At 43.8% G+C, this 14,447-nt stretch overlaps 1 protein-coding gene across 1 annotated transcript in view; it reads right to left on the bottom strand.

The window, feature by feature from the left end:
• The window catches only part of KIF5A (kinesin family member 5A), a 31,193-nt gene extending 18,879 nt beyond the window's left edge, over positions 1-12,314 (bottom strand). The window contains exon 1 of the mRNA XM_032348777.1: positions 11,859-12,314. Coding sequence (XP_032204668.1) covers positions 11,859-11,987 — 129 coding nt within the window. The 5' untranslated portion in view covers positions 11,988-12,314. The remainder of the gene's footprint in view (positions 1-11,858) is intronic.
• Between the last annotated feature and the right edge of the window lie 2,133 nt (positions 12,315-14,447).

The following is a 14,447-nucleotide window of genomic DNA, read 5'->3' as shown; positions in this document are numbered from 1 at the left end:
AAAAATCTACCTCTAGGTTTAAAAATATCATCCTCAATAGATCCAGATCCATATGTCCTGATAAGGAAGGATCTTCAAGCTGCAACTAAGTGACAGACGCCAAGTTAGGGACATATGTATAGTGTGTTGCCTATTACGTAAATGAAATCCACACATAGCAAGCTGCTGAGCTGTTGTACAAACATTAGCACAAGTTCTCTCTCTGTGAAAGAAATATATGAAATCAGAATTGTGGGTTTCCTTTTAAGGAACCAACTTCAAATAAAGAGAAACTGAAACAAATCACAGACCGACAAGTACTTTGTTTCATTTACGTGGTATGTTACAATCATGAATGCTGATACCATGTTACAGATACAGAATATTTACAACCTGGGGAGCCAAAAAATGTATTCACTCTCTAAGGATACTAAAGAGAAAATCTCTGGTAAGATTAAATGGGAGAGCACCTGGGTGGCTCAGTGGGTTAAGCCTCTGCCTTCAGCTCAGGTAATGATCCCAGGGTCCTGGGATCAATCGGGTTCTTTGCTCAGCAGGGAGCCTGCTTCCTCCTCTCTCTTTCTCTGCCTTCCTCTCTGCCTACTTGTGATCTCTCTCTGTCAAATAAATAAATAAAATCTTAAAAAAAAAAAAGATTAAATGGGACTATGCTTGTTCTCCATCACAAGCGACGAATTTCTCAGTGGTGTTTTCCTGTCTTTCAGTATAAAGAACCTACTGACTTAGTTGTCAAATTGTTTTACTACAGAGCCCATCTTTATCCAGCTGAAATGTAAAACTCTAAGGTGATGGTCACCAGAGTTTGGGAGACATGTTTTAACTAACTAAGGAAAGTCATAAAACTTTTAATGGCCAGAACCAGAGACAGCGGCTCTAGGACTATTCACAATATTCCATCTATACATAGAATTTTTTTTCTAGATGAATTTTCTAGACAAAAATGTTAACAGTGGTTACTCTGAGGAGAGGCAAGTCTTTTATTTTCTCATTTTGTATCCTGGATTACATATATATATATATATTTTTTAATTTTTTAAATTTCGGGGGCACCTGGTTGGCTCAGTGGGTTAGACCTCTGCCTTCAGCTTAGGTCATGATCTCAGGATCCTGGAATCGAACCCCATATCAGGTTCTCTTCTCAGTGGGAAGCCTGCTTCCCCCACCTCTGCCTGCCTCTCTGCCTACTTGTGATCTCTCTCTCTCTCAAATAAATACATAAAATCTTTTTTAAAAACTCTTATTTAATTTTATTAGTAATCTCTACACCCAGTGTGGGGCTCAACCTCACAACCCTGAAATCAAGACTTGCATGCTCCTCTGACTGAGCCAGTCGGTGCCCCAGGATTGTTTATATCTTCAAACCATGTACAAGTGTTTTATTTTTAAAAGTTTTTACTTCTTAATGTCACAGAGAGTGGGACAGTAGTATATTATTTTGTTTCTTTTTTCTTCTTTGCATGAGGGAAAATTAATAAATATATCTTTTAATATTTAAAAGATTTGAAAAGTCTGGCATATGGGGGGGGAAAATCTACCTGAAATATTTACCTGATCTCTCTTTGGTGAAAGCGTTTGAAGCCCCCAAACCAGAATCCTCAAAGAGAAATAGGTTGTGAAGATGCTGTCTACAATGAAGGGAGTACTGTAAACTGATCAAGCCCCTCTGGAGGACAATTCTATTAAATATTTAAATGTCCATACTGTTTGTACTCTATATCAGGGATTCCAGTGTTAGGAATTCATTTTACAACACTTACTTAAGCACTTAAATATTTATGTAGAAGGATGTTCAGTGTAGCACATTGTATTAAAGTAAAACTAGAAACAATTCAAACATCCATCAACAAGATGTTTGTTATGATACCTCCATATTCTATTCCCCTTAAAATGAGTGAGGTTGGTTTACATATATTGACATGTTCAAGCTCAAGTGAGTAAAAAAATAAAAACAGTGTATGTAATGTGATTATATATATTTTTTAAAGCACATGGACAGAATAGCCTTAAAAAAAAAAGACATGGAAGACTTTCTGCAGACCTGCTAATGGTGATTATCACAGAAGGGCAGAATAACAGGCTTGCAACATTTTTTCTGTGATCTTTAAATGTTTTACAATGATAATATATTGCCTTTAAATTAAAATAGTAAAATATTATAGATGATGTTATAGAAAAATATGTAATCACATGACAAGGTATATACAAAATACTGTTAATAAAAATAGTATGCAAAAAATAAATACATAAAATAGTATGCAGTATAAAAAACAAGCACAAAGGGCGCCTGGGTGGCTCAGTGGTTTAAGCCTCTGCCTTCAGCTCGGGTCATGATCTCAGAGTCCTGGGATCGAGCCCCACATCGGGCTCTCTGCTCAGTGGGGAGCCTGCTTCCCCCTCTTTCTCTGCCTGCCTCTCTGTCTACTTGATCTCTCTCTGTCTATCAAATAAATAAGCCTCTGCCTTCAGCTCGGGTCATGATCTCAGAGTCCTGGGATCGAGCCCCACATCGGGCTCTCTGCTCAGTGGGGAGCCTGCTTCCCCCTCTTTCTCTGCCTGCCTCTCTGTCTACTTGATCTCTCTCTGTCTATCAAATAAATAAATAAATAAAAAATCAAAAAAAAAAAAAAAAACAAGCACAAAGGGACGCCTGGATGGCTTAGTGGGTTAAAGCCTCTGCCTTCGGCTCAAGTCATGGTCTCAGGATCCTGGGATGGAGCTCCGCATCAGGCTCTCTGCTCAGCGGGGAGCCTGTTTCCTCCTCTCTCTGTGCCTGCCTCTCTGCCTACTTGTGATCTCTGTCTGTCAAATAAATAAATAAATAAAACTTAAAAAAAAAACAAGTACAAAAAGTAGGTAAAAGATGATTCCATTTCTACAAAAAAATGTATATGTACATATGTACACCTTGCTTAGAAAAACAAGGTAAGGGGTATCTGGGTACCTCAGTTGGTTAATTGTCTGACTTCAGCTCAGGTCATGATCTCAGGGTCCTAAGATCAAGCGCCACCTCAAGCCTCCTGTGTCAGGTTCTGTGCTCAGCAAGGAGTCTGCTTGTCCCCTCTCCCTCATCCTCTGCCCCTCCCTCTGCTCAAGCTCTCTTTGTCTCTCTCTCTCAAATAAATAAAACCTTTAGCAAAAAAAAGAAACATGTTAATGGTAGTTATACTTGGACAGTGGAATTTTAGGAGTTTCTCTTCTTTTTTTTAGATTGAAGACTTTTCTGAAATTAAGGGCACCTGACTGGTTTGGTTGGAAGAACATGTAACTCTTGATCTCCGGGTTGTGAGTTTAAGCCCCACACTGGGTGCAGAGATTACTTAAATAAATAAACTAAAAAAACAAAAACAAACAAACAAACAAAAAAACCACACACACACAAAACACTTCAGAAATGAAAATGTGTAATTTTTAAATAAGAAAATTTTAAGTTTTTAAAAATTTTAAGTTTTTCATTCTTAGCATATAAAGAACTTTCATAAATTAGTAACAAAAAAGATAAACCTCAACAGAAAAAAAGTTGACAAGAGCTAGGTACTAACAACAGAAAAATAAACACAAATTCAAGCTAAAACAGTAATGTTGTTCGTCATTTATCAAACTGAAAAACACAAACTTAATTGGAATACCCGATGTAGATGAGCATTCAAGAAAGTATAATTTCCTTGAAATAAGCACCTTCATCCTTTTCTACTAGGAGAGTAAATTCATACAACTTTTATGGGAGCAATTCATAATACATAATCAAAAGTCGTGAATTGCACATATCTGTTGATTCAGATGTTCTACTTCTAAGAATTTATACCATGAAAATATTTGTAGCAAATATTTAGTTACAAGAATGTTTATTATCACACTGTCTTATAATAAATTGAAAACAACTGAAAGGAATAATATTTAGAGGACAGATTAACATAAGGAATTGATTAAATAATGGCATGTGTATATTTTTATTCTTTATTGCTATTTAAAATTATGTCATAATAGAGGCACCTAGGTGGCTCAGTCAGTTACATGTCTGACTCCTGATTTCAGCTCAAGTCTCAATCTCAGGATTATGAGATCAAGCCCCTCATTGGGCTCCAAGTAGGTATGGGGCCTACTTAAAGAAATAAAATAAGATAAAATAAAATAAAATGATGTCATGGGGAGCCTGGGTGGCTCAGTGGGTTAAAGCCTCTGCCTTTGGCTCAGGTCATGATCCCAGGGTTTTGGGATCGACCCCCACATCGGGCTCTCTACTCTGCAGGGAGCCTGCTTCCCCCTCTCTCTCTGCCTACCTCTCTGCCTAGTTGTGTTTTCTCTCTGTCAAATAAATAAAATATTTTTTTTAAATGATGTCATAATAGAACATCAATAAATCTCAAAAGTGTGATAGTAAAAGAACTCAAACACAAGACAGCACATACTATATTATCCCCTTTGTATGAAATTCAAGAAAGGACAAAATTTAGCTAGTGACAGAACTCAAAATGGTGGATGCCTGGAGTCATATTGAGAGGTGGAGGCAAAAGGGAGCTTTCAGGGGTGATGAAAATACTCCAAATTTCTATCTGGGTAGTGGTTACACAGGCGTCGAAATATGTTATAAAATTCATCAAATTGTTTGCATAAGATTTGTGCACTCAATGTAGGTGAAGTATACCTCAGTGCTCTCATAAAATAGAACATCATAAAATGATGTTATAATGGCACTTAAAAATGGCTGGTTGATGCACAACCTCATTATTAATAAGAGAAATGCATACTAAAACTATGAAATACCGGGGCACCTGGGTGGCTCAGTGGATTAAGCCACTGCCTTCGGCTCCGGTCATGATCTCAGTGTCCTGGGATCGAGCCCCGCATCGGGCTCTCTGCTCGGCGGGGAGCCTCCTTCCCCTTCTCTCTCTGCCTAACTCTCTACTTGTGCTCTCTGTCAAATAAACAAATAAAATCTTTAAAAAAAAACTATGAAATACCATTTTAATCTATCAAAGTGGGCAAAATAAAATATTTTGACAATGCATTGCATTGGAGAGGGCATATACAAACACGGGGCAACTCCATGAGAGGCAGTTTGGAACCAGTTCTTAAATTTTTAAATGCATATACTTTAAGACCTTAACTTCTAAAAATGTATCTTACAGACATATGCAATACACACACACACACACACACACAAGGTCATTCAATTGTTTGTAATAGCAACTTATTAGGATAATCCTAAAAGTCCATCAATAGGGACCTGGGTAAATAAATTATGTCATATCCCTACAACAAACTATACAGTTGTTAAATAGAATGAGATATATCTTCATGTGCTGATAAGGAAGACTCTCCTAGACTCAATGTTAAGTTTAAAAAAAAAAAAAAAAAAGCAAGGTACAGAACAGTATGTACACTATGCCACCATTCTTCTTAAAAAAAAAAGAGAGTATATGCCAGGCATCTGGCTGGCTCAGTGAGAAGAGCATGTGACTCTTGAACTGGAGATTATGAGTTCAAACCCCACATTAGGTATAGAGATTGCTTAAAGTAAATTGAAAAAAAAAATTAATATATGAACATATATATGTAATTGCTTATAAATATATGGTATGCTTTTAGAAAGACCCATAAGAAACTGGTGAAATGGCTGCCTTCTGAAAGGGGAACTGGATGGTTACAAAAGAAAAGTAGGGAAGAGGCTTACTACTCATCGTATACATTTCTATATATAATTTGAATTTTGTCACATGTGCATGTTAAGACATGCAAAAATTAAACATTTTTTAAAATACATAAAATTACATAATATTTAGTAATGGTAAATAGTAATGGTATTATATTAGTGAGAGAGCTAACCTACAAAACAATATATAGTTCATTATATACTTTTATTAAAATTTATATATATATATATATATGCAACAAAAACTCAGTGGAAACAAATATATTAAATTGTTAACAGTGTTTTTCTTGGGGTGGTAGCAATTTGAGTGATTTTTAGTTTCTCTTTGTTTCTAATTTTGTCAACAGTTAAAACATACTAGTATTGTTATCAGGATATGTTTAATAGTATTTTTTTTTAAATCTACTTTGAGGGGTGCCTGGGTGGCTCAGTGGGTTAAGCCTCTTGTCTTCAGCTCAAGTCATGATCCCAGGGTCCTGGGATCGAGCCCACATAGGGCTCTCTCCTCAGCAGGGAGCTACTTCCCCCCCTCTCTCTGCCTGCCTCTCTGCCTACCTGTGATCTCTGTCTGTCAAACAAATAAAATCTTTTAAAAAAATAAAAATAATAAAGATAAATAAAAATTAAAATCTACCTTGATTTTTTTTAAAGGTTTGAGTGAGTTTATGAGGTATTCATAGGGCTTTTGTGAATTTTTCATCTTTGTTATCTGAACGGTTCATCATTATACTGCATTATAAAAAACAATATCTTTCTTACATAGAATAAAATCACACAGTGTTAGAAGAAAAGAGCTTTAAAGTGGTATTGATACCTGTCCTCCTCAGTGGTAATACCTTTCTTTTTAAATTTGATTAATTTATTTTTTGTTGAAACTTGATTCTTGAATTGTAATCTAACTCAGTGTTGCCTCTATCCAGTGGCCAAGAAACAGAAACAAACAAAACACGTCTATCTCAGCCCAATGACTCCCGCCTCTTCTCCACCAGTGATGTCTATCTATGCTTCTTGAAGCCAGGAATGCAGCCAAAGGGGACTAAATATAACTCTCAAGCCAACTTTGCCCCTCCCTTCTTCCCTTCTGGGAACATGGGCACCAACTCCTTCTCTGCCTTTCCCTTGGTCTTTCTCCTCCTCTCTCTCTCACAAACATTCCCAGCGGTAGGATTCCAGAGAAGCCTCAGGAGGCATTAAGATGGAGGGCGCTATCCAAGTGCTGAAGGCAATTCTGGCCTGAGGAACTCAGCCTAGACTGGGGAGAAAGAAGAGACCAGAGAGAGTAAAAGGGTGTTCTCAGTACTGTGAGGATAAAAGATACCCAAGAACTAAAAATGGGTTAACTTTGTAAACTCGTGACCATGGAAAGCTACAGACACAGATGATAATTTCAGAGGTTCTGGAAAGTCCTGCTACCACTTCCTGACTCTTGACTAGGTCCTTAAATTCCAGCTCTATCTAGTTTGTTATTTCATCTTTTTATTTTTATTTCTGTTAAATTGTGAATTTCTTTTTAATTTTCCATTGATTATACTCAAGATGAATTTGTTCATCAGATCTTTTTTTTTTTTTTAAAGATTTTATTTATTTATTTGTCAGGCATAGAGGGAGAGCGAGCGAGTGAGCACAGGCAGACAGAGAGGCAGGCAGAGGCAGAGGGAGAAGCAGGCTCCCTGCCGAGCAAGGAGCCCGATGCGGGACTCGATCCCAGGACACTGGGATCATGACCTGAGCCGAAGGCAGCCGCTTAACCAACTGAGCCACCCAGGCATCCCTGTTCATCAGATCTTTTGATGAGAGTAACTAGACCAGTGGTTTTCTACTTTTTCTGCCTCTAGACTGCTCACATGGGAAATATCACCATTATTTATTTATTTCTCATGACACACAACTACTTTGAGTTGGACTGTCAGATGTTGTGGGAGATTTCCTACTAGAATCTGTGTGTGTATAGATTACAAAAGCCACTTTTTTTTTTTTAAGCTGTTTCTGATGCCCCTCCTGGGCCTCTGCCCAGACCACTCTATAGTCTGTATCACCAAGTAGACCAAGAGTTTCTTGAAGGCAGGGATTCCCTGTAAATCTCCAACATCAAGCACGTCCTTGGCCCACAGGATGTCCTTCATAAATATTTGTCAAAAACACAGACATTGATGGAGGAAGAGAGTAAGAAGATATTAGAACCCTGGGTGTTTGGATGAAACAACCAGTAAGAAGGGGAAAGGTTAACTCCTTCCCAGTGTGTCAAAGGCTAGCTTATGGAGAGACAGCATATATTAGAAATAATAATAACATCTAACTCTTACCAGGAGTTTATTACGCACCTGTCACTGTGCTAAGCAATTTACATGCATTATCTCAGTTAATGTTCACAGCAATTCTAGAAGGTACTATTGTTATACCATTTTATACCTGTGGAGACTGAGGTTCAGAGAGGTAAGGTAGCTTGCCCACAGACACACACCTGAGAAATGGTAGCACACAGTCTCAAACCCAAGCAATCTGAATCCAGATCCACAGTGCCACAGTAATCCAAGGACTGAAGTGCCTGAACACTGAACATGGTGTCAAATCCTTCTCATGGCTTTTTCCACATGACCCCCACCCCCATTTGGACATTTCTCCAAATGTTTTCTGACAGAACTGGAGCCCTCCATCACTCCCTTTTTTCAACCTCAACCCCATCTTCAGAAGCCTGCAGTTCTCCCACCCATTCTCTCCCAGGAACCCCCTCCCCACCATGCCAACGTCAGAGACTGGAAGACCAGTTTCATTAGAAACACTAAGGGAGACACACCACCTTTGAGGAACTTCCCCTGAGATCCACTCCCCCTTCCACCCACCGCAATCTAAGCCCTCCTCATAGCCTTCTCCAGAGAGTTCCCTTTCAGTGTCCTGCAGCCCAGGGCTCCAGTCTCCCTGAACCCACCCCAAGCCTCCTTGTTGTTCCCTTGTCCTTTTGTGCTTCCCAGCACCTTTCGGTAGTTTTCCATTATGCTAGCTGACTAAAGCTAATGGGAAGGCCAAAGACCAGGGTCCCAAGATGACCAACCTTTTCAACCCTCAGCAAAGCACTTGGTAGAGGCTGAACTTCTGAGCACCAGGCCTGATTTCCATGGTGACACCCCTGGGGATTGTTGCCATGGTAATGCTAGAGAGACACTGGCCATGGTATATACTCTCTGTTTTCCTTTATGAGACTCCCCCAAAGCTAAAGGGAGACCTGCTCCCCCTCTTCAGTTTTCAAAGGAATCCTGCACCACCCCACACAATATTGACTCTGGTCCAGTAATCCTGCAGGTCCCAACCTAGCTTTTCCTAATGAGGTATTTGACAGGCCTGGATTTTTACCTGCTCAAGAACCTGCTAACCCATTAGGAGATCTGAGGGAGGAAGAATAGTGGACACTTGAATGAATGAAGGAGAGGAACTGGGAAAGGGGGAGAGAATGTATGGGTCTTCCCTCACTGTCATCCCTCCCATGTCTGGTATAGAAGTAGCAACCCAGACAGCAGGCACCTGGGCACTCTGCCCACAAGACCAAGGCCGAGAGACACTTAAATGCATACAGTGAAAAAGTCACTCTGGATTCTAAGTGACATAAGAGCAAAACAAGGTACACAGCACACAGACAGTGACCCAGACACCCCTCCACTATGACTCAGGCCATTAACTTTGGCTAAACCCCATCCCCCAGATTCCTGGGAGAAGTCAGAGGAGTTGGGGAGGGATGAGGTTGAAAGAGCTGTCTTTCCAGCTTATTCTCCTACCCTCTGCCAGGCAGAAAAAGCCCAGGAACATCTGAGACTCTGAAGCCCTGGGGTAGCCGCAGTGCTGCAGAGGCAGAGAGGAGAGCCACCAGAGAAAGGAGCAGGGGCTAGGTTTGGAGAGACTATTGTCTGCCCCTTCCCTCTTCCCTCACCTTCCTGAAGCAGCTTTCTCCATTAATTCCTCAGATGCTGGGTCCCAAAGGGAACGGGAGGAGGAAAGAGGAGAAGGGGTAGGAGATTTCCTTCCCTTTACGGTACCCTCAAGGGTTGCCTCCAAATCCCTTCTCCTAGAGCCCTCCTCTTTCCAAATGAGCAATGAACAGTCAGGCTGGGAAGGCAAGTTCCAAGGACACTGCCTGAGACAAAATGGCCCCCCACAAGCATCTCTCTCAGCTGGAGAGATTGATAGGAAGGGCTGGGGCAAAGGAAGATACACAGAGAGACAAAGGTGCAGCCCCGCAAATATCAGGCAAGACAGGCAAGGAAGGACCAGCTGTGGAACTAAGATAGAATCTGAACTGGCAGGGGGACCTGGGCCTCTCTCTCCCTCTCTCCCTCTCCCCCTTCTATGGTGTCTTTCCTGTTTCACCAACTGGACAGATCAATACCACCACTCCTTCTCCCAACATCACCCCATCCCCCATGCCCATCACACCAGGATGGCCTGAGAACCTAAAGGAGTTTGTTCAGACTTACCTGAAAGAACTAAACCAAGGAAACTAGGCTTCAAAGTAGAAGCCTTTTGTGGATGTGCTCCCCTATGACCATCTCCCTCCTGTTTCTCAGCCTTCGTGTCTCAGGGGAACCTCAAGCTCCAATTCTCACAGCTAATGCTTGCTGTCCAGACTACTTGGAGAGGAGCCCCCAGGACCGATTATTTTAGCCAGGTGACACTGACCAGGGTGTAAGGTCTAAGGTCCTTGAGGCCAAAAGAGACAGGGATCCTCTAGATGTGGCGAACATGCACATATGTAAGCACCCACAGAAGGCAGAAGCACCCATTTGAGTTCAGTGGGTGAGAGCTCAGCACAGTGACAGACTGGGGCCCTTGGGGATGGGACATGTAAGCAGGCTCTTCTTAAGGCATGTTTACACAAAGTCCCATTCTCATTGATTCGGAGGCCCATGCTCCCTCCTCATCTTTCCTTCATTCGTTTAATAAGCATGCCTTATGTCAAGCACTATGGACCAAAGATATATAAACAGTGCCCCTGACCTTGAGGACAACCATCATATGTGCTGCTCCCTTCTCAAATTGGCTACAGTTTCCTGGCCAGCACCCCTCAAGCCCTATAGGACTCAACCTCAGGTCCTTTCACCCTATAGCCTAACAATCCCTACCAAACTGGAAAAGGAGGGTTGGGTGAAGAATTCCCTTTGGGCACAGATAATGGTCGAGAAGAGAAATCTGCAGAGGCAGTGTGATATAAAGGAAAAGCCATGAGCTTTGGAGTTAGAGATTTAGGTTCAGATCCATGAATTAACAGGGTGACCTTGAGAAAGTCATTCAACTTCTTTGGGCCTCAATTTCCTCATCTGTAAAATGGAAATATTAATACCTACTTCAGAGAGTGTTGTTTTGAGATTAAATAATACATGTCCAGTAATAAACACACAGTAAATACTAGTTCCCCTTCTTAATAAGATCTCCTCGTGGGTAGAGCTATCATGATGAGGTAGAAGCAGCTTGATACTTTTTACTAGATCATCAAAAGGAAGGATGAATAAGCAAGTACCTATTAAAACCTCAGGATTTGGTTATTTTTATTTATCAGGGGAAACTGGGGTGTCTGAAGCCTCTTCCTACTGTACCTGGGAGGGAAAGGCAGACATTTCCTTAGGACCCCAGAGCCCCCTTCCCAGACTGGGTGTGGCATCAATGCATTTCTTTCCCAGAAAACCCTTCATCAGACCTGTGCCCTCAGCCCAAGTCTAGGCTGTGACTACTTCAGGGGTTGATGGAGGGCTTGGTCTTAGAGCCCACTCTCATTCATACCTCCTCCCGCAGAGACCCTGGACTGCCCACCTCCCATCTAGCCGATCCACTAGTCTACCCCCTCCCGTCCTGAGAGGTCGGGGTAGAGATCTGAGCCAATAACAAAGGGAAGATGCGCTTTCCCTAGGGGAGAGGGAAAACATCAGAAAAACACGGGACTGGCTCTAAGGGGTGGGGACGCTGCAGCGAGCAGCAAAGGGGAGTTTGGTCCGTTGACTGCGAGGAAGTAGCCCCCTCCCACTCTGCGGAGACTTGGCCGCCTGCCAGGCCAGGCCACACCCAGCCATCCTGATGCAGGGGAGAGGAGGGGCTGCGGCGGGGAGGTTGGAGGCTGAGCGGCGGGGAGGGGGCGCAGAGTGACAGCCAGGGGCGAAGACACGGCGGGGGCGGGGAAGATTCATCTTTCCGATCCCTCCCCGAAATTCCCTCCCGGGGCGACACTCACCCCAATAACGACGCTGTCGTCCCCTTGGAAAATGGGGATGAACTTGTCTCCCCGCAGAATCTCGGCCTGGTTCAGGGGCCGAAATCGGCAGAGCACCTTGATGCTACACTCGTTGTTGGTCTCCGCCATGGTGGTCGCCGGCGACGGGCTGGGCACTTCTCGTGCTGCAGGGGCGGGTGTGCGCTCCGGAGGAGGGGTGCTCAGCCGGGGCCGAGGCGGAGGACAGGTGCTCGGTCTCTGGAGCCGAGAAAGCAGGTGGGGCGCCCGGGCGAGGGCTGGAGAGCGGGGCCGGGACGCGCTTGCTCGCTCCTGCGGCACGGGGATGCGGGCGACCTGGGCGTCTGGTCCTCTCTCCGTGCTCTGCCTCTCCGCCCCTCGCGCTGCAGCGCCGCGCTGCGGGCCTGGGCGGGGCGGCGGCCGCGGGTCGGGCGGGGCTTCCTTCGCGGGGGGCCTCCCGCTCGGCTTCCACCCGCTGGGGCACCTTTCCGTTCCTCTCGCCTCCTCCCCCACCCCTGACGCTCCTAGCTAACCTCGCCCTCACCCCTTCCCCACCCAAGTCCCTCTTCGCATCCCACCTCCCACCTCCACGGCCTGCCCCTCCCTCGGACTCCACCCCTCTGGAAGGGGTAAGCGGGCTGAGGTGGGCCAGTCGCCTGGGTAGGGAAGAGAGCCGACAGCGCTTCCACCCCTTTTATTCCGGGACACCCTCCTCCCCCACCCCCGCCCCGCCCCTGTCACCATCCTCTCCAAATTGAGAGCACACTTCTCATTCCCCATCCCCAACCCCCTCACACAGATTCCCAACCCACTCAACTTTCAAGGGCGGCTGCCAGCAGTGTCAGGGGAAAGGCTATAATTCCCTTCCCCTTTTAGGTCCAAAGGTGCACCATCTCCCCAGTATACACACCAGGTCCCCAATGTGAAGGAAGGCAAACTCGGATTCTGGGCTATCAGAATTCAGACACAGATAAAATTCTCATTTTGCCTGATGGGTCGGGGCTGCAGATGCAGGTGGGCAGGAGATTTTGCAAGAGAAAGGGAGTCAGAAAACAGTGAAGGGGAGTAATGGTGGGGATGGGGAAGGCCACAGGGGCTTTGAGAGAGAATCAGTAGGGCAGACATCTGCATTTAGGTTTAGGTTTCAGACAGGTTTCAGCGCCTAGGTAAGTGTGTTTCCTGTCCAAATTACCATTGGACAGAGTCCCAACACCCCAGCCCCTTTCTCAGGGCTTATTTTGCTTCTCCCTCTTCCCTAGCAAAAAAAAAAAAAAAAAAAAAAAAAAAGAAAGAAAGAAAGAAGAGAAAAGAAAAGAAAAAGCCAAGCCTTAGAGATTCTTTGTCCTTCCTCCCCTCAGGTCAGACTCCTGCTGCAGACCCTGGGCAGAACCACCCAGAAGCTGGCCAAATTGATTTTTTTCTTCACGTCACAGGCCTCTGCTGGCTAATAGAGAGTTGGACTGCAGAAGTTGAGGCTCTAGGCCAAAGGAAGAAGCATGATGATGGAAGAAGGGAGGAGGGGATGGAGGTTCTGCCTAGCAATTGTGTAAGGTCACTTGGACACTATGAGGCAAGAGTGAGAGAATGGTGGCCTGACCAGACAACTAACCACTCAGAACTCAGATGAGGGCTTCCACACATTGGGCCTATACCTCTTACCCACCTTGAGTTTTAAGGAAACTGAAGGAAACTTGTCCAGAATAAGAAACTGGATGGGAAGTGGTGCAGGGGTGCTTAACCCCTCAGTGGGTTAAGCCTCTGCCTTTGGCTCTGCTCAGCAAGGAGCTTCCTCCCTCTCTCTCTCTCTGCCTGCCTCTCTGCCTGCTTGTGATCTTTGTCTGTCAAATAAATAAAATCTTAAAAAAAGAAAAGAAACTGGTTGGGAAGGCAGTAAGACTCTATAGGAAGCTGGATAGAGGCTTGGGGAGGAGCCAGGGGAGTATGCATAGAATGACAATGAGTTCCAAACTCGGGAACGCAAGCATCTCTCCAGTCACTTGGTCTGGCACTATTTCTAAGTGTTGCAGCATCCTGCAAGCTCAGGAAACATTATGGAAAACATCCCAAACTCGGGCCCCCAGGGGCTCCAGGGTGGCAGCCCTAATGGACTTTCAAAATATGCTTGTCTTAAGAAAGAAAAGAAAGAAAAGAAAAAATCTTGCCTATGGAGGGTCAGGGAAAAAATCTTACTGGGTGTCCCCTCCTCTCAAAAACAAAAAATAAAAAAACAAACAAAAAACATCCATACACAATGTGGCAAGCTTTTCATAAAGCTAGATTTATTAAATTTCAAAAGATTGTCTTTCAATCTTGAGAGTATGTCCTTCTTACTTTTCTAGTGAGAAATGATGGCTATAGTAAACAGTAGGCTTTCTTTTTCTAATGCACTTAGTTGGCAAAAAAAAAATAAGATTTTATTTATTTATTTGTCAGAGAGAAAGAGAGAGAGAGAGTGAGCACTGGCAGAGGGAGGCAGAGGGAGAAGCAGGCTTCCTGCCAAGCAAGGAGCCCAATGTGGGACTCAATCCCAGGACGCTGGGATCATGACCCGAGCGGAAGGCAGCTGCTTAACCAACTGAGCCACCCAGGCGT

The sequence above is a fragment of the Mustela erminea genome, chromosome 6 (genome assembly GCF_009829155.1).
Source record: "Mustela erminea isolate mMusErm1 chromosome 6, mMusErm1.Pri, whole genome shotgun sequence".
NCBI lineage: Eukaryota > Metazoa > Chordata > Mammalia > Carnivora > Mustelidae > Mustela > Mustela erminea.
This window is presented reverse-complemented; position numbering and strand designations above follow the sequence as displayed.